The sequence below is a fragment of the Anoplopoma fimbria genome, chromosome 11 (genome assembly GCF_027596085.1).
Source record: "Anoplopoma fimbria isolate UVic2021 breed Golden Eagle Sablefish chromosome 11, Afim_UVic_2022, whole genome shotgun sequence".
NCBI classification, from domain to species: domain Eukaryota; kingdom Metazoa; phylum Chordata; class Actinopteri; order Perciformes; family Anoplopomatidae; genus Anoplopoma; species Anoplopoma fimbria.
In genome coordinates this window covers 3416542-3443788 of record NC_072459.1, presented here as the reverse complement: position 1 = coordinate 3443788, position 27247 = coordinate 3416542, and the positions used below count along the sequence as shown (strand labels likewise).

The 27247-nt window shown below is 39.6% G+C and overlaps 3 protein-coding genes across 3 annotated transcripts; 2 read left to right on the top strand and 1 right to left on the bottom strand.

The window, feature by feature from the left end:
• Positions 1-641: 641 nt before the first annotated feature.
• On the top strand, positions 642-9801 carry coro1a (coronin, actin binding protein, 1A). The gene is made up of 11 exons (XM_054606839.1): positions 642-747; positions 1923-2126; positions 4041-4163; positions 4275-4404; positions 5065-5246; positions 5991-6110; positions 7298-7402; positions 7493-7638; positions 8502-8559; positions 8674-8889; positions 9468-9801. The coding sequence occupies exons 2-11, from the start codon at positions 1929-1931 to the stop codon at positions 9558-9560; spliced, it is 1371 nt and encodes a 456-aa protein (XP_054462814.1). The 5' UTR covers positions 642-747; positions 1923-1928; the 3' UTR covers positions 9561-9801.
• Positions 9802-10507: 706 nt separating this feature from the next.
• cldni (claudin i) lies at positions 10508-11600 on the bottom strand. Its single transcript, XM_054606840.1, has 2 exons — positions 11469-11600; positions 10508-11014 (listed from the first exon to the last, which is right to left on the bottom strand). The coding sequence occupies exons 1-2, from the start codon at positions 11598-11600 to the stop codon at positions 10508-10510; spliced, it is 639 nt and encodes a 212-aa protein (XP_054462815.1).
• A 5768-nt stretch (positions 11601-17368) lies between these two features.
• ppp1caa (protein phosphatase 1, catalytic subunit, alpha isozyme a) lies at positions 17369-25350 on the top strand. The gene is made up of 8 exons (XM_054606771.1): positions 17369-17590; positions 17793-17903; positions 22842-22973; positions 23227-23457; positions 23551-23655; positions 23753-23976; positions 24471-24605; positions 24753-25350. The coding sequence occupies exons 2-8, from the start codon at positions 17849-17851 to the stop codon at positions 24867-24869; spliced, it is 999 nt and encodes a 332-aa protein (XP_054462746.1). The 5' UTR covers positions 17369-17590; positions 17793-17848; the 3' UTR covers positions 24870-25350.
• The last annotated feature ends 1897 nt before the right edge of the window (positions 25351-27247 follow it).

Below are 27247 nucleotides of genomic sequence, written 5' to 3'. Positions count from 1 at the left end.
AACTGATCTGCATTAGGGAAATTGATGTAGCGTGTCTTCACATTAAAACTTGGTTTAGTATAAGAACAAGTTTAATATTGGTTAAATTATGGGATATTAGATATAAGCTCCTCACAAATACTGTACAAAATGAGAGAACTCAAGAAGGGTCAGATAAAGTCTAAATCTACTTTTTCCACAGTAGCCCACTGGTATATCATTTTGTTAGATATAAGCGAACTCTTTAGGTAAGTACAGATAATCAAGAATAAATCATCCTGAAGCTTTTTTACTCGTGACAGTATCACAGGTGTCTCATCAGAACTTTTCCTCTCACATTTCAGGGTAAACGGCACTTTCAGTTCTCAGCTTCGCTTCTCAGCATTGCATCATTTCAGTCTGGAGATTCTGTGACCCGGTAATGCTTTTTAACCCTTTAATGATCACTCATAAATCTAGGTATTACATGCAATCTACAGATAATTACAGTGTGCACTGCTCTGACATATTAATCTTGATATAATCACACAAAACATTTCCTAAAACTTGCACCGGCTTCCCCTTCATGTTGCCTTCTTCAATTTTTGAACCCTGAAATGTCAAACAAGACACCTCCCACTTCCACCCTCATTTGAAACTCTCACTTCCTCCATGTCGTTTTGTAATGTACTTTAACCTACCGGCTCCTCTAAGTCCTCATTCTGGTGGCAGGGTGTTTGATGCATCTCTGAAACTCCTTGAGCTGAATCGCCCCCACACGACTCCCAGGTAGGCCTGAAACATCTGTCTGCAGCTCGTTTACACCTACAAAACATCTGTGAAGATATATTTTATGATCGGTACATTTATCCTATTATAGTTAATAACAGATAAAGATAACAGAACATAACAGATTTGAATCTAGCATCTTTCTCCTGTTTCCAGTTAGTGAATTGCTTCCTTTGTACCAGGCCATGTTTTCCATCACAACCGAGAGAGTCAGCAGCCGAGAGAAATTATTGACATGTATTTAGGCTCCTGATAAAATGATGGCTCACTCCATAAAGGATTATTAAATTAGGCATAGAGAAGCCAGAGAGGTCTTGTGATGCCCATGCAGCAAAGCTGTTGTGCTCTTCTCAGTCTGAGCTTAGGCGCGGCTGCAGATTTCAGGAAGTAAAGTCTACAAATGGAGTTAAAGCAAAACATATTCAGGGTATTTAATAAGTGGTACTGTTGCTAAATAGTGCAGTTTATCTTGCAGCTGGTATTGACTGGACTTCTGTATGATTTAACACAAATCTGCATTGGTGAAGGATGCATTTGTTGCATGTTATTTAACCTGTGACTTGATAAGAACTGGATTTGTAACAATGTACTTGTGGGAAAATCAATAACAGCATGAGTGTGTGAACGCCAAATTTGGCCATAAAGAAAGGTTGGTGGTTTTGTTGCTCACTGTGAAGGATGTGGTGAAACTGCCGTTTTGGGTAACTCATGTGCCCTCTTAGCCGTACAGCAGCTCAACTGATGGTAAATCACATTATATCTTCATTCTGCTGTGCTCAGGAATTATCTTCAGCATGCACAATTATTTAAGTAACACACAAAATCCCAATTTAAATAAAGGTAAATGGGCAACAGTCATAGACAGACTAGAGGAAGCAGTTGTGAAAGCTTTTGCTTCCTCTTTTCTTAAAGCTTTTCCTCTGTCGTGTCCCTCATCTGTGTCGTCAGCTTTGTGTCTGTTACTTTATTTCCACATGAAATCTACAAGCATAAACACAAAGGGAGTTACTACTTCAATGCATTCCAATGAGGACATTAGGTGTGCGTGTAAAATGCACAGTAATAGATCTGTTTCTACTATAAGAGACTGTATATTATAACGGGCTTCCTGCACACAAAATTCAGCCTTTTCCATTCTGAACCTGTCCCCATTTTCACCCTTGCTTTGTTTCCAGTTCACCATGTCCAGAAAGGTTGTGAGGTCCAGTAAGTTCCGTCACGTCTTTGGTCAGGCTGTGAAAGCTGACCAATGCTACGATGACATCCGAATCTCCCAGATGACTTGGGACAGCAACTTCTGCTCCGTCAACCCCAAGTTTGTGGCCATGATTGTGGACGCCAGTGGTGGAGGGGCCTTCATTGTGTTCCCCTTGGGCAAGGTAGGTAACAGGAAACACCCTGGTTGTGTTGGCACAAAGAGGAGGAATATATGTGCTGCTTGGCTCTCTGAGTCTATCTACTTCCTATAATACCATTTTTGGATGTGTTGATCATTTTAGAATCATGTTGGTATGATGTTTGTTAATTTCAACACCATGCTTACATTTAAAAAGTTGAATACTGCCGGTCACAATAACACATTCAGCTGAATAAGGAAGTTTGACGCTGACTTTGAGTCTTTCTACACGTCACTCGCTCTGCTGTTGAGAAGTTTTCACCATATTAGGAGTTCGTTGTCGGCTCAGTGAGAGCAGGATGTGGCTTCAACCAAGTTATTCTGCAGTCACTTATGGAGTATGTTGAAAAACTGAATAAAGTTTGCTTTGGATTGCTTGCATGTTTGAGTATCTGCAGGTCTAAATTCAATGCTGTCTCTAAACAGCATTGAATTTAGTTTCCTCAAAAAGAAGACATTAAAAAATAGTACATTTATTTTATGCAGGTCTTGACATTTTCTCTTGCCTGCAGCTGTAGGTAGATATAAAATGTTTTATATACAGTACCAGTCAAAAGTTTGGACACACCTTCTCATTCAATGGTTTTTCTTTATTTTTCTTTATATTTTTTTCTACATTGTAGATTAATATTGAAGACATCCAAACTATGAAGGAACACATATGGAATTATGTGGTAAACAAACAAATGCTCAACAAAACAGAATATGTTTTATATTTTAGATTCTTCAAAGTAGCTGAATGAGAAGGTATGTCCAAACTTTTGACTGCTACTGTATATATACATAAAATACATATTTCATGGTTAATCCATCGAAACAGGTGCACATGGTCGGGCTTTGCCTGAGCAACAGCCCATTTTTTGGCTGAGCTGCACCTTAGGAGGAATGGAAATATTAATAATTGTTTCAAATTAAATCATCATTCCATCTTTTATTACTCTTTGATAGGCATGCCTCAGCAGGACACAGAGATGGAGCAACCCAGAGCTATAAAAAGAAATAAGCTGCATGCGTCCATACGCACAAGCACCTGAAGCATAATTAGGTTGTTCTTTGAAAAATGTATTCAGGTGTGAAAACTTGACAGAGCTTTAAAACACCTACACTTGCAGAAGTAAAAACACTTAATGCAGACAGATGGCAAACATTCAGAGCAAAGCACATTTTCAGATTAACCCAGTTTATTTTGGTCATCGGCTTTATTTTACGTTTTTTTACTTTTTTAAATTTATCTTTAAAATTTGAAACAATTATAAAAATCAACCCCTCTAGGCCATATTGTTCCAACTGGTTTTCCATCATTCTTTTATACTTTCGCCCGTACGACAGTGAAAAAGATATATTTATTTGCATTCTGTGTGAAAAGTCTTATATTCAACTTGGTTAACCCTGCAGAATCCACATTATTCATGGTCTTATCTCTCGTCTAGTATACAGTTCTTGAGGGGAAGAAATTAGTAACAGGACCAGTGGGCGTGAAATTGCAGAGAAATGTAGTGCAGAAGTGGAGATATTCATCCTGGTTTGAGATTAATATTAGTGCAATCATGTTCCTTTTGTCTTGCTTTAAGGACAATAGCGTTTTTTGTTATTTTACTTATAAACAAGAAAAAATGTCCCTTAAAACTTTTCCAGTCAAACAGCATTAATGGTCATGATGCCGTGGGTCAGGCATGATGTTTTGAGGGAGGGCAGCCAGGATTGGGACAAGGAAGTAAAACCAGTAGAACGATGGGATTTCCCCTCCTGGGCCCGGATCTCCTCTACCCAGTTACTAGACATTAGGTGTAACTTATCAACTTCCTAAATCATCAAGGCCTTCTTTACTCCATCCTAGTTGTGTGTAACATTTTTAGAGTTTAATTCACCCTCCTTGTCTGTGTTTCTGTCTCTGCAGACAGGACGTATCGACATGTCTTACCCCACCGTGTGCGGCCACACAGGACCGGTCCTGGACATCGAGTTTTGTCCTCACAATGACAACATCATTGCCAGTGGCTCTGAGGACTGCAGTGTCATGGTAGGCATCACTGTAATCTAACAGCATCTTTCAGTTCTCACTAAAGCATGACATGACGTTCTGTTGTAATGTGTGTAAATTCAGAGTCTAATGTGTTTCCATGCTAAATAGATTTGGGAGATCCCGGAAGGAGGGCTGACCACACCGCTCACGGAACCCGTGGTCAAGCTGGAAGGCCACTCCAAGCGTGTTGGCATCCTGAGCTGGCACCCCACCGCCCACAATGTGCTGCTGAGTGCAGGTACTATTACACCTCATAAACCTGCTGAAACCACAGGAGCACCCGGAGCTGCGTTTAATGATCCGACAGAGAGCTCCTGTCTTGTATATTAGAGGAGCCAGGGTGTTGATGGTGAGACTCACACCTTCGTTGAACAGGAAGTTCTCACAGCCTCCACCCACTTTGTTCACTCTGAACACTGATAAGCGCTCCTACCGAGGCTCACAGCATTACCAGGACTCCTTAGACTGCTGTGTTAGACAGCAAACTCGTGCTAAATACCAACCGCTGAGAGCCAATAGGACAGGACAGTTCTTTTCAAGAAATTTTTGCATTTGATTAGTTTTATAAATAAATCTATGAAGTTCAGTTTCTGTTTGGGTTGCTCTTCTCTTTTCTGTGTAGCTATGGCAGCTATAAATAAACACACTAGAAATGTCAAACATGTCCCTACATGTGTATCAGTGGATATGAACCAGGAATGAACACAGAAACACTGACTGGTTTTGGGAAGTCAGTGTGAAAGCTCTCATCAGAGGCTGAATCTTGAACGCAACAGTGATAAACATCCATGTTTTTATTGAGGAAGTAAGACATAATATAACTGTTATACTTACCTGGAATGAATAAGATTTATAAAGTAGATCAATGACCACCTTTGTATTTGCTGTGTCCATGCAGGCTGTGATAACGTGGTGATCCTGTGGAACGTGGCTCGTGGGGAGGCCGTGGTGAGGATCGACAGCGTTCACACCGACCTCATCTACAGCGCCTGCTGGAACCGGGACGGCTCCAAGATTCTCACCTCCTGCAAGGACAAGACCATGCGACTGATGGACCCACGCAAGGGCACCGTCCTCGCTGTAGGTTTCCTCCACTTCCTTCCTTCCATCCTTTCCTTCAACACATCACTGCCAAACAAGTCTTAAATGATATTTGTCTGCAAACATCTGGAGTGACATTTGACTCACAGACCGTAATCATTTGGGCTGTATCTAAGGATTTTTTCTAATATTGATTAATCTGTGATTTGTTTTTTTAAGTAATAAATTGTGTACAAAAGGTCAGAAAATACACAAAAATACTCATCACAATTTCCTAGAACCCAAAGGGATGTCTTCAAATTGCTTTTTTTGTCTAACAAACATCTAAAGATATTAATCTTCTATAATGTCTCCCATTTACGGCCTTTTGAGAGGCTGCAAATGTTTGGCATTTTCGCTTAAAATTATAATTTGCTTTAATTTGTTATCAATGGACTTATTGTTTAATTGTCTAATCGTTTCTTAAATTTGTGAGTGACATCTAAGTGAAGCAAAACTATAGGAATTTAATATTATTTTTTTATGAGATGAACTGGAACATTTTTAATCAGCAGCATTATCAGTTTATAATTCATAATTTCTTAATTAATCCGATTATGGTCTTTTTGCTCTAGCACATGCTTATTCGTATTCTCATTATATTAAATCATTTTAATATTCAATATCTAAAATGTAATAATATTATATTATTTTTCTATTCATAGAGTGATTTCATTGCCATCATGAGTATTGTTGAATTGGACTATATGAATATCTCCGTCTCTCTTTCTCTCACGCCTACAGGAGAAGGAGAAGCCTCATGAGGGCTTCAGGCCTACAAAGGCTGTGTTCATGTCTGATGGGAAGATCCTCAGTACCGGCTTCAGTCGCATGAGTGAGAGACAGGTGGCGCTGTGGGACCCGGTGAGTGTCAACTACCTGCATGTCCAAGTTCAACACTTGTCTCTTACATTCTTTTCTGTCTCTGGCTCAAAACTGTACTTTACTATTATTCATCATTCTCTTTTTATTGGAGTTTACAGAGTGACACATACAGTTGAAGTATTTTAAGTACAAGTATTAAGAAGACATTAAAAACAGAAATACCTGTTCCACGGTTGGCCTGATTATGTGTTTAATCTAGTTTGAAAATAGGTTGTCAGGGCCTTTAAGGATCCCCTTGGGATGTGTTTCTCAAATGTGGGTACGAGTACCCCTATGGGTACTTTGGAGTACTGCAGGCGGTATGTGAGATTTTAATTTAATGTTGATACAAAAAATATCAGTCATGCATAATTCTTTAAATAATTACATAATTATAAGTTCAATAAAAATGCAAATGTACGTTCAATAAACTACATATTATTTTCAATAGTCCTATTTTCAATTCAAATGTTAACAGCAACAGCATACACAATCACGTTCATGAATACATTGATCAATGTGAAAGGGAGGCCAGTTTGGATATCAAATGACGAATCAATATCAAAAAATGGATTGAAACATTGTTTTGCTGAGAATCAGGGATGGATTAAAACATTTGTTTTTCAGTTACAAGGTTGTTGTTTAGTAAATCAAGTGTTATTGAAATAAAAAGTTTGATAACCACTGCTTTATGACATAAATGACGGTGCTTTGAAAAACAATTTCTATTGATGGATTTTCTACAAAAATATTCAGTCATCTAGTAAAACTACATAATTTCAGCAGCTACATATAAAGCTACATAACAGCCGTCTAGTGTTAAACTGTGCTCATACATCATTCTGCACAGTGAAACTGAAAAATCGGACTGAAATAACAATAAGAAAGAAAAAAAACATTTATTGTAGTTTTGTGTTTCATTATGTGAAAGTCTTGACCGTTGGATTTGTTGTGGTAGTATTCAAAGTGTTACCAAACAGTTACTCTGGAGTTATTTACTGTATTTACAACACCGCTGTTTCACAACTGCCAGGTTACAGCTCAAAGAGCGATGTTGCTCTGCAATGCACCACATTAAGCTCAATTAAATAATTCCTTGGCTTACCTGCAGTCTGCTCCAGCAGCCAGGATCTTCTATTGGAGATAATCAAACGTCTAACTATTTGTATCTAAATCTCTTCCTGCAGAATAACTTCGCAGAGCCGCTGACCCTGCAGGAACTGGACACCAGTAGTGGCGTCCTTCTGCCATTTTATGACCCAGACACTGGCATTGTCTACCTCTGTGGCAAGGTTAGATTCAGATGTTGAAATAACCATCGTTCTGTGTCTGTCTCACCCACAAATGGACACATAGAGTTGACGCTCACATCTTGTTCACAGGGGGACAGCAGCATTCGTTACTTTGAGGTGACAGATGAAGCCCCTTATGTCCACTACCTGTCCATGTACAGCAGCAAGGAGAGCCAGAAGGGCATGGGATACATGCCCAAGAGGGGCCTGGAGGTCAACAAGTGTGAAATCGCCAGGTAAAGACATTTACGTCCAGTGGTGGAAAAAGTATTCAGATCCTTTGCATCAGTAAAAAGACACATACTTATCCACTATAAAGTAAAAGACCTGCATTCAAAACCTCACTTAAGTAAAAGTATGTAAGTATTATTATATAGTACAAATTGTGCCTTAAAATGTTCCCTGTCAGTGTTTTACTATTAAATATGGTGTTTCTGAGTTAATATTACTGCTGCAATAAAGTATATTTTGCATTTTACTGTCTAGTTTAATCTACAGCAATGCGTCTATTTCAATTAGCTCATCGCATGTTCTTGTGAGAACCACGTATCTCTAAAAAGAAATAAAACCTGTTTTCAGCTTTGTGGCGATGCATTCTCCAGCTGATCCAAGAGGCTTTCAAAGAGTTTATTTAGCTTAAGTAGTAGGAGACACCAACATGTCATCAAGGAATACTTCACTGTTCAGTTTATCCCAAACATTAAACATCAACACATCTGGAGATACAAGGTTTTCACTGGACAGGAAGAGGATGAAAACTCTGAACACTAAGGCTGTCAGACAAATGTAAAAAGTAAAAAGTACAATATTTACCTCTGTATGGTAAAGAAGAGAGGTATAAAGTAGTATACAATGAAAATACTAAAGTAGAGTACCTTGAATTTGTACTTTACACAGTACTTGTGTAAATGTACTTAGTTACATCCTCCCTTGGTTTTGTCTTTATAAAGTAGCTCTGTATTTTAAGCTACGTATTCATGGCTGAATACTTTTTGTCTCGTTTGTGTTAAAAAGTGTCTACTTCCTCCAAAGGAATCTTCTTAACTGAAGCTAGGCGGACATAAAAGGCTAAAATATGAACATGTATGTCTTCCTTCAGGTTCTACAAACTCCACGAGAGGAAATGTGAGCCTGTAGTCATGACGGTGCCCCGCAAGGTACAACATACACTACATACGCTTTTATCAGTCAAAATGAGTCAATGGGTTAACATGTAGATTCATTTGTGCATTTCTGACTTTAACTCACTCTTTCCTCCTCTGCCTGTGCAGTCTGATCTGTTCCAGGAGGATCTTTACCCCGACACCATCGGCCCTGAGCCTTCAGTCGAAGCTGATGAGTGGTTTCAAGGAAAAGATGGCCAGCCTATTCTGATCTCTCTAAAGGAAGGGTTTGCAGCAACCACCAAAACCAAGGAGTTCAAAGTTCACAAGAGCCTCCTGAAGACCACGGTTACTTCTGCTGGAAATCAACATGATAACAGCGAGGTGAGACATTTAAAGCCACAGAGATGACTGCCTTCTATAACTATATGACACTCAGCTTGTGGGGATCAAAGTGCTAAAAAATATCACAGGCCTTGCTGTAAATTGTTACACATAGGAACTATTTTCTACATGAAACTGCTCAAAGAAAAGTCTGGATTATCTTGAGTAACCTGGTCGTGATTTCTGGAAAGGGACTCTGCTGTTGAGTTTTTCAAATGTATTTTCATTCGAGTGCTATATAGTCCAAAACTAGGCGACTTACGCAAACACAGTCTAGATTGATAAATAGCACTGCAGATAACTACAGAGTTTGGGATGAACTGTCCCTTTAAGACTTAGAAACTAGGCCAACAAATGATGATGATGAACCTCAAGTAAAAGCCAGACTAAGAAGCTTTGTATTAAGGTTTCTTCAGATCCTCAGGCAGACTCGTTCCAGAGACGAAGGCCACGGTGGTTTAACGCTGACTAGCCATACGTTTTTGTTGAGATCATTGGGACGACCGATTCTACAATATCTGTGTGATGTAACGTCCTCCATCACATCGTAACTCTATCTGTGTCTGTCTGTTTCTCAGGAGGTTAAGTCCTTGAGGAAGGAGGTGAAAGACCTCAACGCAGCGGTGGAGGAGCTGGTCAAGCGCGTGAAGGAGCTGGAGAGCAAGCATTAAACTAGAAAAGTTTGATAAACAAGAAAAAAAAATCAAAAGTAAAAGTCAAGAGAGAAACCGAGGAGCAAATAAAGACATTGAGAGAAGAGAGTGTTGTTGTAAATCTGATTGTAGTGATAAATCTACAGTTGTTTTGTTTTCTTTGGCTTGAATTTGTTTATTTGGTTTGTCTGGTCAATTTGAAAAAATCCTATTTTAATATATGCGTTAAGTCTGGAATAAAATCCTTTGTATTTTCAAATACTGTTTTGACACTTTGTGAAATGAAATACACATGAAACACATGATTGAATTACACCAAACTTTAATCATTTATACTTATCATCATACAAAATGAGAAACAAAACATATTGAGCAATAACATACGTTTTATAAAATGTTTGAAATGTCAGATGGACTTTAAAAGAAACAAGAGCACAAAGATTCTCCCTGAGACCTAATAAGGTTCCTTTGGTAAAGACTATTTTCAGCAGCTCTTTCTGACTACAAATAATAGATAACAGCAAAGGTTGAATCGTAACAGACAAGTGATAAAACATGACATATGGACAGAATGGTTATGTTTACTCATCGTATAATATGAGGCTTAAAAGGGTCTTAAAAGGCAGGACAGATATTCTGTCTCTTGAATTGAATCTGGACTTTTACTTTGCACTTAAAATGTTTGAAGGAAAATAAAGACTTTTAATTCTAAGATCACAAAATGAGTGTAAATGACAGCACCTGTTTCAAATAGCATATGCATAACCCAGCACCTAATAGTCAAACAGTTTTAAGATTTTAAACATCATTAATATAGTAATCATCAGAACTCAGTATTTACAGAGACTTTTCTGTTTTCCCCCAAAACAACTCCTGGTGTCATCTACTTTATTGCCCCCAGACTTTCACCAACTAAACCCCCTTCCCTTCCTTTCTGTCAAACACCAGTCCCCGTCCTGAAGCCACTACACGTAGTTTTTATTTGGGGCGGTGGCGGCGGCACTGTTGCTGTAGTACTTGGCGGTTCCACCACTGCCAGATTTGGGCCTGCTGAAGCAGCAAAGAAGACCTCCAGCCAGAAGGAGCAGCACGCCTGCCCCCCAACCCACAAAGATACAAGCTCCCAGCTCCTTCTTACTGTTAGCATTTATCATGGGGTTGTTGAAGTCCGTCACAACAATGTGGGCGGACCAGCTGACGGCGATGAGCACCAAGAGGCCGGCCAGCAGCAGGCCCACCCCGGCCACCAGGCTGATCTTGGGCTTGACGTCCTCGTTCTCTATGCAGGTGGTGAAGTCGGCCCCGCAGAACAGGATGAGGAGGCTGAGGCCGCTTAACATGCAGCTGATGATGGTCATGGCACGGGCGGCCTGCAGGTCAGAGGGCAACACCAGCAGGGAGTCGTAGTTCTTGCACTGCTGCTGGCCGGTACTCTGCACCACACAGTTCGTCCACAGGCCCTCCTGAGTGCTCTACTCGACACACACACACAGAAAAAGAAAGGTCACTCATTTCATGTATTATTCATGTCCAGTAGTTAAATGTAAACCTGAAATATTTACATTTTTACTTTTATGGGACACCCTTACAGATTCTTATTTTGTCCCAAAAATATGATGCACTATATTAAAGTTAAACTTACTGAAAACTTGGCTTTAAATCTTCTCTGTTACATGAAATACTCACAAATATGGTATATATATATATATATATATGATTGCCATAAGATTTTTTATCCAGATGTGTCTAAATCCTGTCTGATGCACAGAAGGTATGATACATCACCTTTTTTTTCTTTTTGTAAATACTATACTTCAAGGAAAGTCATAATAATTCACTGTATGTTGGGCTTTCAATGTTGGATGTACCAACAATCTTTCTTTCCATCATGACCTTTCATAACAAGAGACTAAAGCGTTTCATTACCTGTGCAGTCACGATGTTGGTCCCCGTGAAGGAGGACACTTTCCAGCGTGGGACAGCGCAGCATACGATGGCCCCAATCAGGCCGAGGACCCCGAGGGACACACACACAATCTGAACTCCAACAGCTCCCATCCTGTAATAGAACAAGAAGTAGTAGACGAATCAGAGGCATGAGGGTGAGAATCACAGCTCTTGGTACTATGTTTCAGTACTCAGTGCAGCCTTTACAGTTTCTTTTGCCCTTGGATAAAACTAAACGTTTTTTTTTTTTGTAATTGTCTTTTTCTCTCAACAACTTTGCATCCCCAGCCATCTGAGGTGGTGGAGTGCCTGTATTTTCCCCAGGATTTAAGATGTCTACATAGTATATTTTTGTTTCATTGCTCATGTTTTATTACCTTTAAATATTTATTTAAGTGCTGTTTGAGTAAAACTCTTCTTGTTTTCATTCAGTTGAGTCTTCTTAACTGATCCAAGACACAAGAGTCCTTTATCTTTTGTTTTTGTTATTGTGCTGTTACTGTGAATGTGTGGTATTTCATTATCACATAGCTGAACATAAACACAGAAAAAAACCTGTTCCCTTTGGCAGGCCAGGATTATGTTGCTTTGGGCTACATCTTAACACAAATTCATGTCCTGGCACGCTCTGGCCTCCTGGATCATTACCCGGGATTGGCTGAGTCACTCCCTCAAATCTTCTTAATTAGAAAACCTGTCTTACTTTTTTATTTTAGGGTCATTTTATAATTCAACTTCCTACAGAAGAAAATTATAGTTAAAGTGGAAGGTAAATGGACTCACACGTGTTAGGTTAACTATGAAGAACAACACTTATTCTTTGCATGAAAAATGTTGCAGATAAAGGAAATACTTTTGTTCACAAGTCAGAGGACATTTACTTTATTGTATATTAAATGGTTTAAAAAGTTTGATTGCTATTTCTTTATTCTTATTAACGCTTATATTTCCCTTAGAAATGTGTGTATTTTTTAACACAGTATATGTTTGAACTTATTTTCATGTGAAGAAAACCCGCCCTTTTTTCTCCATCGATACAGACAATTCAACGTATCTCACAACAAGAATAGACCATTTTGTTGCATCCCTTTTGTATATTTCAATAAAACAATGTCTCGGGTTATACCCTGGATGACCATAAAACCTTCCTTCCCCAAAAACCTAGTGAAATAACAAAGGAGAGGATTTTAACCATAGACACCCTTACTCCTAAGCGTATGTGACCCATCCCAGATCACAAGACTTGAACACTCAAACTAATCTAATAAGGATCAGTGGATTTAAAATCAAATGTTTTCTTCAGATTCCTGAAAATCATTTCCCCCCTCAGAATTACTGATAGTTTTCTAACACTTAATTTAAAAAATTCATCCTTAAAGCAGGTATCACAGACAAAAAAACAGACAGAACAAAGAAATCACAAACATGCTGCTGAGAACAGCTGTTTATTTGCACTTTCCATGATTTTTGCTTGTGCCCAAAAAATGCATTCAACTAATCCTCATTGTCCATCCTCTGTCTTTTCAAGCTTTTGCAGAATCGTATCTCTTTTCTAGGCTCAGACTGTCGATCTGAATAAAAAGTGGATGAAAAAGATGCCTACCTTTTATTCTGTGTCCTCTGAACTTAAAAGGAAAAAATTAAAAATTAGGTGAAGTTCTCCTTTCTTTCCTGCCTGAGTTGTTCTGAAGATGCTGTTATATGATGAATAAGATACTGTGACATAAGGTGGGGTATTTGTAGAGGAATGTGAGGTGTAGGGTGGGGTTGTGCTCCAACAGGAGGGAGGACATAAAGACCAGACTGGACTTGTCCCATTCGTATGTTTCCTTCTCTTTTTCCACCATACACATCCTGCAAGCTCAGGTGACCAAAACTCAGAGTTTCCAGGAAGACAAAAAGTTGTTATGTTTTAGCATCTGAAGTCTTTTTTGAAAACTGACACAGAGAGGTTGTTTTGATGATTCTGAAAGATTTAGAAGAAAATGTAATCATATAGAGGACAAAATATTTTTCTTTCTGTGCTCCCAGTTCAAACAAATGGATCCCACCCAGGCTACCATACCTGCACAACATCCCCCCCCCCCCCAACCCTCTGTCGAAACTGTGATGACGAATTTGAGGAGAATAATTTAGGGAACCGAGACAAGATGGGCGAAGGAGATTATAAGTGAGGTTTCATGGATCATGGGAAGGAAAGAAAATTAGGAAAGAAAAAAGGAATGTTGTGAAACCAAATACCTGAAGCCTTTATTTACACATTTAGCAACACGCAGACAGTGACACAAGCGCAGTTTTGGTTTGTATGACTCATTTAGAAATTATTTTCAGTGATGGAGAGGCACACAGGCAACTCACACGTTTAGTTGAAATGTTGTCGTTGCTGAAGTTCTCATCGACAATGAGATGCTACCTTATATATATATATATATATATATATATATATATATATCGTTGTTGCTGGGTGTATGGGATTATTCTCATAAATCCCCTGTAGAACACATTACAGTTGATGTATATTTATATAATCACTTGCAACTTGCAACTAAGAATTCTTTGCTGCAGTTGAGACACTGAAGTGAAACAGAGGAAGTGAAGAGTATGCGAGTTGATGACAACTTTGTTTTTCCTTGTTTTTCACTTCCTCGTTACTGGTAGTGTAATAAAACGTTCTTGAGTAAAAATCCAGTACTTTATCAATACATTTGTTCAACAAGCATGGAAATGGAATAAAGGAAAGCTAAACCTAATTGAGCCGGATCTGTCCGCAGTCTCTCATTCACCACCGATATGATTTCACAAGCACAGCTCCAAAGTCTTTTTTTGTAATCTTTGTTTTTCCTTGTAAACTTCAAAGCAGACAAAGCAGACAGGATAAATGGCATACCATCTGATGTCTCTGTTCTTCATAATTGATTATTAGCATTTACAAACTTCTATCAGGAATGTTATTTATTTTAGATTTTTTTCCAGTGAGATATGAATGACTTTATATTGTGCCTCTGCTGTTGTAAACATTACTGTTGCTGCTCTAGAAACAATATTTAGTTATATTTGAATTATAAATAACTTCTAATCCTGTTTAAATGTATTTCCTTTTAATTTAATTTTACTGTATACATGTCATGAAAAGGAAACGAGTATTGATAAGAGTAGCTCCTAATAAAATCCTAAAGATATTTATCCCTTACCTAAGGGGCAACCTTAAAGGGAGGGGTGAACAGAGGGGTATATTGTTGCTTGCATCTGCAACCTCACCACCAGATGCCACTAAATCTCACACACTTCTTTTATACTATAGTTATAATAGTTTTCTGTCTGTATATATAATACAAAAAAGTTTACTCCAGGGTGCTGGAAAAGGAGGCTCCGGCCGATTGTCGAACCACGGATTCAGGAGGAGCAACGTGGATTCCGTCCTGGCCGTGGACCAGTGGACCAGTGGACCAGCTCTTTACCCTTGCAGGCCTGTTGGAGGGTGCATGGGAGTTTGCTCATCCAGTCTACATGTGTTTTGTGGACTTGGAGAAGGCCTTCGACCGTGTCCCTCGGGGAGTCCTGTGGGGGTACTGCGGGAATATGGGGTACCTGGTTCGTTGCTACGAGCCATTCGGTCCTTGTATGACCAAAGTGAGAGCTGTGTCCGGATACTCGGCACAAAGTCGAGCTTGTTCCCAGTGCGTGTTGGCCTCCGCCAGGGCTGCCCATTGTCACCAATCCTGTTTGTGATTTTCATGGACAGGATTTCAAGGCGCAGCCGGAGGGAGGAGAGTTTCCGGACCGCATCCCTGCTTTTTGCAGATGATGTGGTTCTGTTGGCTTCTTCAGAACGTGACCTTCAGCACGCACTGGGGCGGTTCACAGCCGAGTGCGAAGCGGTCGGGATGAGAGTCAGTACCTCCAAGTCTGAGGCCATGGTTCTCTTCTGAAAAACGGTGGATTGCACCCTCTGGGTTGGGAGTGAGTCACTGCCCCAAGCGAGGGAGTTCAAGTATCTCGGGATCTTATTCACGAGTGAGGGTAAAATGGAGCGGGAGATGGACAGGCGGTTCGGTGCAGCGTCAGCAGTGATGCGGGCGTTGTACCGGACCGTTTGGTGAAGAAGGAGCTGAGCCGTAAGGCAAAGCTCTCGATTTACCAGTCCATCTACGTTCCAACCCTCACCTATGGTCATGAGGATAAGCGGAGGTAGATGGATGGATGGATGGATGGATATATATAATATTTCAGTTATGGTGGATTCTTTACTGTTTTTATTGCTTATTTATAATACTTTTTTATCTTGTTTTTCTTTTACTATGTCTCTTGTTTGCACTAATCCTGTAAATTTCCCCGCTGCTGGACTAATAAAGGATGATCTTATTTTATCTTATACAAGGGGACTATAGCTTACAACCAAATACATCAACAAAGCAGTTAACTGTCGCTGTTACAATAGACTGTGGGCTGTTACACTTACTAATCCTCAAATATTATATATATATGTGTATATACAGTACCAGTCAAAAGTTTGGACACACCTTCTCATTCAACTACTTTGAAGAATCTAAAATCTAAAACATATTCTGGTTTGTTGAGCATTTGTTTGTTTACCACATAATTCCATATGTGTTCCTTCATAGTTTGGATGTCTTCAATATTAATCTACAATGTAGAAAAAATAAAAATAAAGAGAAAACCATAGATTGAGAAGGTGTGTCCAAACTTTTGACTGGTACTGTATATATAACTTTTAATATTTTAATATAAACTGTTTTTTTTATTATAAATGACCCATAAGTTTTTACAAGTTGTGAACATAAGATCAACCTTGGTGAGCTTCTAAATTAAAAATGCTTATTACACGTTTATGTATTATGTTGTAATAAACTAATACAGTACCAGTCAAAAGTTTGGACACACCTTCTCATTCAACTACTTTGAAGAATCTAAAATATAAAACATATTCTGGTTTGTTGAGCATTTGTTTGTTTACCACATAATTCCATATGTGTTCCTTCATAGTTTGGATGTCTTCAATATTAATCTACAATGTAGAAAAAAATAAAAATAAAAATAAAGAAAAAACATTGAATGAGAAGGTGTGTCCAAACTTTTGACTGGTACTGTAAATACAGACATAAACTATTATAACTATTGTATTGCAAAGAATAAGATAAGATAAAATAATCCTTTATTAGTCCCGCAGCGGGGAAATTTACAGGATTAGTCAAACAAGAGACATAGTAAAAAAACAAGATCAAAAATAAGTATTATAAATAAGCAAATAAAAATAAAAATAAAAATAAAGAAAAACATTGAATGGGAAGGTGTGTCCAAACTTTTGACTGGTACTGTATATATATATATATATATATATATATATATATAATATATATATAATAATATATATATATATAATATATATATATAATAATATATATATATAATATATATATATATAAGAATATATATATAAGAATATATTTATATATATTATTATTATATATATATATTATATATATCATATATATATATTATTATATATATATATATATATATTATTATATTATTATATATATATATATAATAATATATATATATCATATATATATATATTATATTATTATATATATATATATATATATATATATATATATATATATATATATATATATATATATATATATATATATAAGCTAATTTTACCTTTTTTTAAAAACACAAAACATATGTAACTTCATACATAAGTCGTTGTGTTATGTGAATACAGTAAATAAATTAATGTATTGTCTACTGTGTGTCTACGTCACTCAAATTCCCCGCCAAGCATTTCCTGGAACGCCCTGACGTCAGCGTGACTCACGTGACCGTCCGGCATGTTTTTTTGAACTTCCGTTGACGCGACTCTGTCTTCACACGGCTCTGGCGAGGAAAACGTGCCAGCCTCCTACGTAACCGCGGACACTCCGGTAGACACGGCCCTCCTCCTTTTTTTTTTTTTTAAAGTTCCTGGGGGAGAAGAGGAGAAGGAACCCGGACGTATCGAAGGGTGAACGGGTGGGGGACTAAAGAAGACACATTATTCACCCCAGAAAGACGACCGTCAAACCGAAAACAAGGTTTTTAACCCCGTTAGCATCAGCTAGCATAAAGCTAACCAGCCGTCCACTTTGCATGTGTAGCTGTTAGCATACGCGGCTAGCTCCTAGCTCGCGTACTCATTCATTGTTTTTATGTGCTTAACATGTGATTTTTAGATAAGTGTTTCTACCAGGATGTGTCAGTGTGTGTGTTGTGTTCTCTTTGTTCTTGAAATTGAAGGTGCAACACGGAAATCCAAGGTCTTGACTGCCCGAGAACGTCAGAAAATAAAGAAAATGGCGGAGCCAGACAAATTAAACATCGACTCTATCATCCAGCGTCTGTTGGAAGGTAAGAGGACCGAGCCCAGCCTGCAGGACGGGGCTCTGTGTGTGTTGTTGGGGTGGCAGGAAGGTGTTTTATGCACCAGGTGAGTCTGCAGGGCTGGATCTGTGTGCACATAACAGATATTTATTTATTAGAAATGCACATGTGATTATGCTCCCAATGCATATCAAGGGGACATTGGTGGTGAAGTGAAACACATCACATTTGACACTTTTTGCAATACATTTCTGGCTTAGGGTGAAATAGTTTTTTCATTAATGTATATGCAATATTCCATAGAGTAAGTGATGGATTCCTCTTTTGTAGTTCAGCTCCGAAGAAAATAGTCCTGTAGATATAAAAGCTGTTATTCAATTTATTTAGTAGAGACAGAATCACAAATTACAAATTTGCATCCAGAGGGCTTTAAATCTGTACACATGTGACCTCCTCTGTCCTTAGAACCTCACATCCTCTGTCCTTAGACCCTCACATCCTCTGTCCTTAGACCCTCACTTCCTCTGTCCTTAGACCCTCACACCCTCTGTCCTTAGACCCTCACACCCTCTGTCCTTAGACCCTCACATCCTCTGTCTTTAGACCTTCACTTCCTCTGTCCTTGGACCCTCACACCCTCTGTCCTTGGACCCTCACACCCTCTGTCCTCAGACCCTCACTTCCTCTGTCCTTAGACCCTCACAGCCTCCCCTAAAAAAAAACCTTTAACAGGGAGAAAGAAGGAAGAAACCTGTGGGAGAGCGACAGAGGAGGGATCCTTCTCCAGGACTGACGGAAGTCAATAGATGTCATGTGTACAGAATGAACAGCTTAACAGAGATACAACACATTCAATGTATATGACATAAATGAGTCATATAATAAGAGTAGTAAGCAGAGTAACGAAGGAAAAAATTAAGACTACTTATAATAACAGCAGCAATTATAGTAGAATTATAATTATGAAACACGGAATAGTAATAGTGACGAATAATAATAATTGAAGTAGCAGTGGGTGTCAGCCGGGTCACAGCAGGAGGCACGACTACGGTCCAGGTACCACGACGATTCATGGAAACCTGCAAAGCGAGAAAGCAAAAAGGGTTTCAGGGTAGAAGCAAAGCCAATATGCGTAATGGTACAGGCTTATTAGTTGGAGGAGATTAAAAAGTGACAATATGGCAGCAAAGGATTACTTTGACTTGTAGCTGTAAACTTTCCTTGACATTGGCTTACAGTCTTGTGATCATAGTTTTTTACATCCTACATGTATCCCCCTTTTTCCACCAGAGCTCCTCAGTAACACGGGTGCTCTCACCGATGTCGTGAAACTGCTGCGTTCTTTGCCAGTCCACTGCTGTTTTTAAAGCAATATACAGACTGATTAATTTCTTTCATCTTGAGTGCTCACCTTGATAAAAAAGGTTTTGCGCATGTGTTAGTGCTAAGAGTCATTTTAAGGTTGTAACTGTAAAGTGCGTATGAGTGATTCAGGTGTTGAAAAGTGCCCTAGAATGGTTTTGCAAGAAAGAAACTGAAGACGGGAGACTTTCTTCAGGCAGACGTGTATTGGCTCTACAAATATGACACGACTTATCGCTTCAGTATCTACTGTATACAACGCGTGGAGACAGCTTTGTTTAGGTTGGAGGTGTGTGCGTGTGTGCGTGTGTGTGGGAAAACAGGCCTGTTTTGTCATTGCATCCACATGATGGTTGTGTAACAGCAGCCTTGACGACTTAAAACGGAAGCATAAATCTTCAGACCCGACTGTGCAGTTCATCCAAAGATCACAAGAAAATAAGGTTGTGACCTATGTAGTTGTCCTTGCACTGCAAATGCACTTGGTGCTTCACATGCAAACTTATGTGTTTCCCCGAGAGAAATGATGATGATATACAGACTTCTTTGTTTGGCTGGTTTACGGGAGCAACATGAAGTATGTTGGTTGGGGGTCTTGTGGCCTCTACAAAATGTGATTCATAAAAAATGCGTAATTGGACTAGGTATCATAAGAAATGCTGGGTGCTGAAACCTTTCCCAGGCCTAACACTTTAAATGTATTTGACCTTAGCCCTCCCTTTTATTTACTGTCGCAAATAAAGGCCCTTCATGATCAGCCTAAGCTGGTGGAGGTGACTTGGATTATTCACAAATATGCATGTGCAGTCATAGGAAGTTTGACTTTGACTGTGGACCCCGCCTACTGTGCTGTGTTTTGTACATGGATTGTTGTACTTGGGCCACGATAACCTGCAGGGGAAGACAAACAAGCCTGATAGTGGCAGTATTTATATCCTCTGATGCAACTCACTTGCAAATTTCCCCGCTGCGGGACTAATAAAGGATCATCTTATCTTACTTGACCTTTTTCTGTCAGCATTTAAGGTTTTATTGCTGAGAATAACCGCTTGCCAGTTAACATGACTGTTGTGTAGGTTTACTCTCTTCAAGACTAGTGAAGAACACTTGCCTCACTGCAGGTGCCGCATCCAGAGATTGATAACTTGATAACATCCTACACCAGCTCAGTCTCCTATGGAGACGACCAGGTAACCCTCGTGCTTGCTGACTGTGTTTCGAGACCAAACCAATTAAATGTGTTTGGATAATGAGCAGTTTGAATTGGATTACTTGCATAGATCTACAGCTAAGTGAACTCTGTGAGTGTGTGTGTTCCTAACAGCATGTCTGGAGAGCGTGACATCACATGAGCTTAGCCAGAGCGCCCATCAGCACTGAGTCAGGAGTGCTGGACCAAACCAACTGTTGATTCCAGCACCGCCGTTACCCGAATGGCTTTTCTGTTGCTCTGGTCCAGCTCTTTGTTTTTTGCCCCCTGATCAGCGTAGTGGAAAGCCTATTGTCCGTACCCCTCACGATAGGCTCGCTGTTGCCCGCTGGCTATGCGGCTAACTTTGGAGTAAGCTCTGTCAGGGCTTAGCCTTCAGTAATCCAGGTTTAAAGGGACAAGCAGCACTGCAGTATTTATACCTACTTTTCACTCTTAAGGGCCTTGCTTTTAGTTTCTACTTCAGGATAGCGCCATCGTTTTGTATTACTTTGTTGATTTCTACTCTCACCCTCCCTCTCAAAGTGCTTTGCAAGCAGTATTAAAACTGGATCTGTTTACTGAGGGATGGTCTTTGATTTAAGTGTCAGGTTCTCTGCTTGTAACAATAATTTACAAGGAGTGAATGACATCTTTTTTAAAGTTATGGCTCGTCGCTTGGACAATAAACTTTATCTGTGCCTCTGTTTCCATATGTATACAGGCAAATAGTTTGGCAATTATCACCTTAATTATTTTTCTGTGATCCAATAGTTGACATGATTTATCAAAATGTTATTGAGATAACCTGCTTCTAGCTGTGAGACTTTGATTCACATATGTTAACATGTATTTCAATCCTCCTTTCTTTAGATGAGGTGAATTGTGTATCAATCGTAATTTAAGTATTGACCAAGTGACTATCATTACAGACACACACCTGTAGCTTTGCCTCTGAATTTACTTGTATATTTGCAAGTAGCAGGAAGTACAATTACATACTCAATGTTGTGATACATATCTAGTTTGAATAGAGCTATTGTTCTGCTGTTATTAATCACCCTTTGTCTCTGTCACTTTGATTGTTTTGGGTTTTTAAAGTTGAAAGTATTTGTCCGTTTATTTGTCTGTTCACGGGTGAACACCTAACAACGGTTTAATCATTCTACAAAAACATATTAGAGAGAGCTGTGTTCACACCCAGGGTATAAACGATTGTCTCTGAGACTGTTAAAGGGAAGTCTGTCGTCACTATGCGTATATTAACCAGTTCTGTAGGGTGTGATAGAGTTTACTGGGTTGGAATGAGACGCGTCATCCATAGTAATCTGCTTGGTCATCAGTCAGCATGTGTAAGAATGGGAGTATCGTTTATTTTGTCACTAGTGAAACAAACCAGATTCCAAACTCCACCAGGGGCCTTCTTGAATTAGGCCGCAGTAGACACACAGTGGCTGAGATATAGTGTTATGGCCTTATGTACGCACTCCATGGTTGGCATGTCAATGTGCATTTATTTTGATCTGTATTGTGAGCAGTAGTGATGATTTGATATCAAATAATTTCTGATTGCATGTAAGACTAAAACTCTTGTTTTCTAAGGGGGCATTTTTCTGTTGAGGTCATTCGCATCACACTCCTACTTTCTCTAGCACTTGAGCCATGACAACAGGTGTGATTTTAATGGTTTGTCAGGAAAAATTAACCTCGTTCGAGTCTTTTATCATGATTAGTTTTTGGCTCCATCAGAGTGTGTGGTAAGTGTGAGAAAACGTGACAATGCGGGACTTGACAAACCTGCAAAATTCTTCAGATTGCATCAGTGTAAGAAGCCGGATAACGAAATCCGAAAAAAAATACTGTTTTATATTTCATTTTAATTTTATGTTACAACCTGTTTCTTGGCCTAATTTTTGCTATTTGAAACTGTTATTTGTTTCTAAGCAGTCCAGCTAAATTGGCTAGAAGGGGGAAGTGGGTTTCATGTCTTTCTCTTAGCTCGGGTTTGATCTGTCACCGAAGCAAAAAGGAGTGCCTTTGAGGCGGAAACTGTCCGAGTAGTTTCCACTGATCAGGTTTTCTCAGACGCTGCATCTCTGTGTACACTTAACATACTCCTCTTGTTGTGTTGTGGTTTGATAAAAGTGTATTTTGTTTTAGTAACGTATCATTTCCAAACTAGTAGTACAACGCATAATTTAAGCTCTAAATACTATTTTGATTACCTCACTAGACTAGCAGAATTAGCCAGCAGGAGGTGTTTACTTCCCTGTCTGGTTTAAGACCTTATGACCTGGTTTCTTTGCTGCTCCTTATGGCCTTCATTTAAACTTTCTTATAGCTCTGATCATAGGTGTGGTCTGAATGTATCAAAATCATCGTATTAAATCGTCTCTTCATCTTCCTTTTTTCAGTCAAGGGCTCTCGACCAGGGAAGAATGTCCAGCTGACAGAGGGTGAGATCCGTGGCCTTTGCCTAAAGTCCCGTGAAATCTTCCTGAGCCAGCCGATCCTGCTTGAGCTAGAGGCTCCCCTCAAGATCTGTGGTGAGTTTTTAATGTAGTGTTCAATGAGTTTCAATAACCCAACATGACAGAGCGTGAAATACCGTGAAGTCATACAGAGGTTACGCTGCACTCTTACTCTGATGCAAGAGAGGATGGTCACCTGAGGATATGTTCATGATTTACTAAACGGTGTGTTCATTTGTAATTGCCAGTTGTAGCAGTTGATAAGCAGCTACACCCGGTAGCAGTAAAGTATGGTGTTTACATTGCACTCCTCTGCTGCCCTCTGCAGGTGATGTACATGGTCAGTACTATGATCTGCTTCGGCTGTTTGAATATGGAGGCTTCCCCCCAGAAAGCAACTACCTGTTCCTGGGTGACTATGTAGACCGAGGGAAGCAGTCGCTGGAGACCATCTGCCTGCTTCTAGCGTACAAGATCAAATACCCAGAGAACTTTTTCCTGCTGCGTGGAAACCATGAATGCGCCTCCATCAATCGAATCTACGGCTTTTATGACGAGTGTAAGTGCCGAGTGTTTTTGTAAACGGGAAACATGTCAAATCTGTGGTCTTTACCGTTGCACTAGTTTCTCACCTCTCCTCTTTTTATGGCAGGTAAGCGAAGGTATAACATAAAGCTGTGGAAGACCTTCACAGACTGCTTCAACTGTTTACCTGTGGCTGCCATTGTGGATGAGAAAATCTTCTGCTGTCATGGAGGTAGGCTTTGTTGCTATACGATGTTCTATAGGAGGAGTAGGCGATACACATAAGAGGATAAGAACCAGACTAAGATGGGTGTATGATCTCCCTCCAGGCCTCTCTCCTGATCTCCAGTCCATGGAGCAGATCCGCAGAGTTATGCGACCCACAGACGTGCCTGACCAGGGTTTGTTGTGTGACCTGCTGTGGGCCGACCCAGACAAAGATGTGCTGGGCTGGGGTGAAAACGACCGTGGCGTCTCCTTCACATTCGGGGCGGATGTGGTGGCCAAATTTTTGCACAAACACGACATGGACCTAATATGCAGGGCACATCAGGTAATGTTTAGCCAGGAGGCCTTGGGCCAACTGAAGCTGTGAGACGGTGCTGTGTTTTCTTATTTATACTGAATGGAATAGTGGTGTAATATTATTGGCAACACCACCTAAATTAATAACAGTATATTATTTCCATAGCCCAGGAATATTCAAACAATATTTGAACATGAGCTCCTCTCCTCGATCAGTTTTACGTTATTAAGATATATGGACATGACGATATGTTGACCTCGATTTTGCACGTCTTGTTTACATGCATGCATGTTTGTTTACAGAGAGTGTCGTCACCAACATGTTATCCAACATGATGCCAGAATAAACAGCAGGGTTTCCCAACCAGTATAAGACTTTGCACATTTATGTTAATTGAGACTGAGAGAACATTTATTTATTATTTTGGTTGAGTGGTATTATTTTATTAAGGGTTTTTATTTGACCATGTGACCTGTCCATTTTATTGTCCGCGGTGTTGACGGTCTCCTTTCTGTCCTCAGGTGGTAGAAGACGGTTATGAGTTTTTCGCAAAGAGGCAACTCGTCACCTTATTCTCTGCTCCCAACTACTGCGGAGAGTTTGACAACGCCGGTGCCATGATGAGTGTGGATGAGACACTCATGTGCTCCTTCCAGGTGTGTGAAACAGCTTGTGTTAATCAAACCAAAATAAGACAGAATGGACCATTAATGGATTCTAGTGGATGGCATGTATTTTTCTTTTTTTAATTGTTCTTAGCTTATTTTTTGACTTCAATGAGAATTCCTCTGTTTCTCTCCCAGATTCTGAAGCCAGCAGATAAGAAATTGTATCCTTATGGCGGAGGGGGAGGGATGGGATCTGGGAGACCGGTGACTCCACCACGAAATTCGGCCAAGGCTGCCAAGGCCAAGAAATAACAGCCGCTGGATTCCCCTCCCACAACCTGCCTCCCCTCTGTTCGCATCACTTTTTTTTTTTTTTCTTCCCTAAACCTTCCAAACTTGTTTCTCCCTCGTCAAGTGTTCGGGGTTCAATCATGTTTTTTCTTTCTTTAAAACGATTTTAAACTGTTTGTTTGGCTGTTTGCGTGCACTTTTTTGTGTGAGTGTAAAAAAAGAAAAGTGGGAATGATTCAGTGGGAATTGCTGTATTCTGTATGTATGTTTTTTTTTCTTCCTCCTGCACCCTCTTTTCTGTTTTCCTGTCTTTTTGTAGAGATGGGTTCGTGCCCATCTGTGATGTAACTTCAATCCTGGGTGAAGGGGAGGAGGGGCAAGGGAGAGAGGAAGAGGAGTCTTAGCTGTTTATGTTAAGGCTCTGCACTGTTTAATGCTAAACACAAGCTTTTGTACATCCTGTTTCAGAGGTCTGTTATGTCTGTGATGGGTGGGGAGGGAGGGAGGGAGGGGGGGTGATCAAGTTGCACGGTCAAAGGTAACGGCACATACCACTCACACACTGGGCACACAGGTGCATATATGTGCAGCTGAATCCTCCAGTGAAATGAATTCACAATGAGATAATATTTTTTTCTCTTCCCTTTCGTAAACCAATGATTTGAGAACGCAGTCATGGATGTGAAATAGTTTTGCTTCTTTTTCTTTTCTTTTCTGTTATTTTTTCTTTTTTGTAGATACTTGAAACCGCCATGGTTTGATTTCTTTCTTGTTTTTGTTTTTAGTTCACTGCAAGTTGAAGATTGAATAAAAATAACCATTTATTTGAATCATGCCATCATGCTGATCACTTTGTGTTTGTCATTGCTTCGTCATGTTTGTCAACCTTTTATCATGCATAGTGGCTGCGCTTGTCTTTTACACTGTGGTAGCTTGAGTGACGTTACAGCAGCTGGAGGAGTGTTGAGAGGAGCGTTGTGAGTGAGACTCACCAAAATGTAGAAGCTGGAAAGTGTAATTTTGTCCTAGTTTATAAAATAATTCAAACAAAGGGGCATTTCACATGTAGGAGAGGACAGCCCAACGCTGGTCTCGACCAGATGTTGCCTGTTTTTATCACAAAAAAATAGATATTTGATTTGGGAGGGCTTCGAAACAAAATGTCTATTTTTTTCTAATGATTGCTGGATGATTATGAAGTTTAACTTTAGCAGGAAGTCTAAGAGGAACAGGAAGTGAGTTGCTCTGTCACTAAGCTTCTGTTGCTCAATAATCATCACACATATGAAACCACCATGCTCCAGTTATGTTCCACATGTAGCGACGACAGGTTATCTGGCATTTCATTCGTACTGAACTTTAACAAGCATATTCAAGGCCAGACGCCTACTGAGGAGAAAGAGGCTTGAAGGTTTTCCATTTTTGTCTGTTGTCAGATGAGATGATGAATAATTGCTCTGACCTTTCCAGTTTGAAGTGCTCTAGTCAAGACCAGTTGAGTCCATTATAAAAACAAGGAGTGGGCTTATTTAAATCTAAACCCACACTAAACACGGATGCATGCGAGCCACAACTAGGAACATGAGCACTAGAGAGCGGTGTTTGGAAGAATGTAGGTAATAGACCAAATTGTACCCAATCGGGAATCTTAGCACAACATCAATGTTTTATTGTAGACATGAAAATATGTTTAAGGTAATCCTATATTCAGTGAATTTAGCATAAGGTTTTGTTTGCAAAAATCAAGTTAATTCCCAGGTGAACAGCTACCACTTTATAGCAATTAGTACGTCATTGTGTACGCTTTTTAAATCATGCTGTGTAAATTATATTGCCAAGAATATGGAAGTGCTTGAATTGCTTGTGACTGCAGTCATCATTCTGAGTTGCTTTATTTGAGCTGCTTGCTGTTGAAATAAGCATAAAGAGCCATAGATGGGGGGGGGAAATTCATTAAAAAAACAAATTCTCAGAGGATTCTGTGACAGCTGTGAACCCCCGAACAACACAGTCGCCCTGATAGAATGGATACGATTCAGATTCAAAAGACACTTATTGTTTGTTTGTATAAAATGAACCATCTCTGTCACCACATGATGTCACAAATGGGCCGTTTTGCATTCCTTCTACCGTACATTAAGTTGGCATACAGGGTGACCCAGTGAAAGCAGTCCATAGTTCAGTACAGGCTGTTGCAACTGGTGAAAAATATTTATTTCTACAGTGTTGCAGGGTTCCTCACTGCCCATTTCTAATAACCCAATCACACTTAACCCCCATTACATAATTGGTGCGTCTGGTTTTAATTTTTTCTGCTGTCTGTCCTGGTTCTAAAGCCCTCTGTCCAAGTATGAGCACAAGCCACCGCAGCTCGCCGGATTGCAAAGGCGGTAAATATT

Coding starts and splice junctions, on each gene's coding strand:
- coro1a (XM_054606839.1), top strand. CDS start 1,929: ATGTCCAGAAAGGTTGTGAGGTCCAGTAAGTTCCGTCACGTCTTTGGT. Junction 7,403..7,492: donor TTGTCTACCTCTGTGGCAAG/GTTAGATTCAGA, acceptor TCTTGTTCACAG/GGGGACAGCAGCATTCGTTA. Junction 8,890..9,467: donor ATCAACATGATAACAGCGAG/GTGAGACATTTA, acceptor TCTGTTTCTCAG/GAGGTTAAGTCCTTGAGGAA.
- cldni (XM_054606840.1), bottom strand. CDS start 11,600: ATGGGAGCTGTTGGAGTTCAGATTGTGTGTGTGTCCCTCGGGGTCCTC. Junction 11,015..11,468: donor CCAACATCGTGACTGCACAG/GTAATGAAACGC, acceptor TGTGTCGAGTAG/AGCACTCAGGAGGGCCTGTG.
- ppp1caa (XM_054606771.1), top strand. CDS start 17,849: ATGGCGGAGCCAGACAAATTAAACATCGACTCTATCATCCAGCGTCTG. Junction 22,974..23,226: donor GGCTCCCCTCAAGATCTGTG/GTGAGTTTTTAA, acceptor TGCCCTCTGCAG/GTGATGTACATGGTCAGTAC. Junction 23,458..23,550: donor CTACGGCTTTTATGACGAGT/GTAAGTGCCGAG, acceptor TTTTTATGGCAG/GTAAGCGAAGGTATAACATA.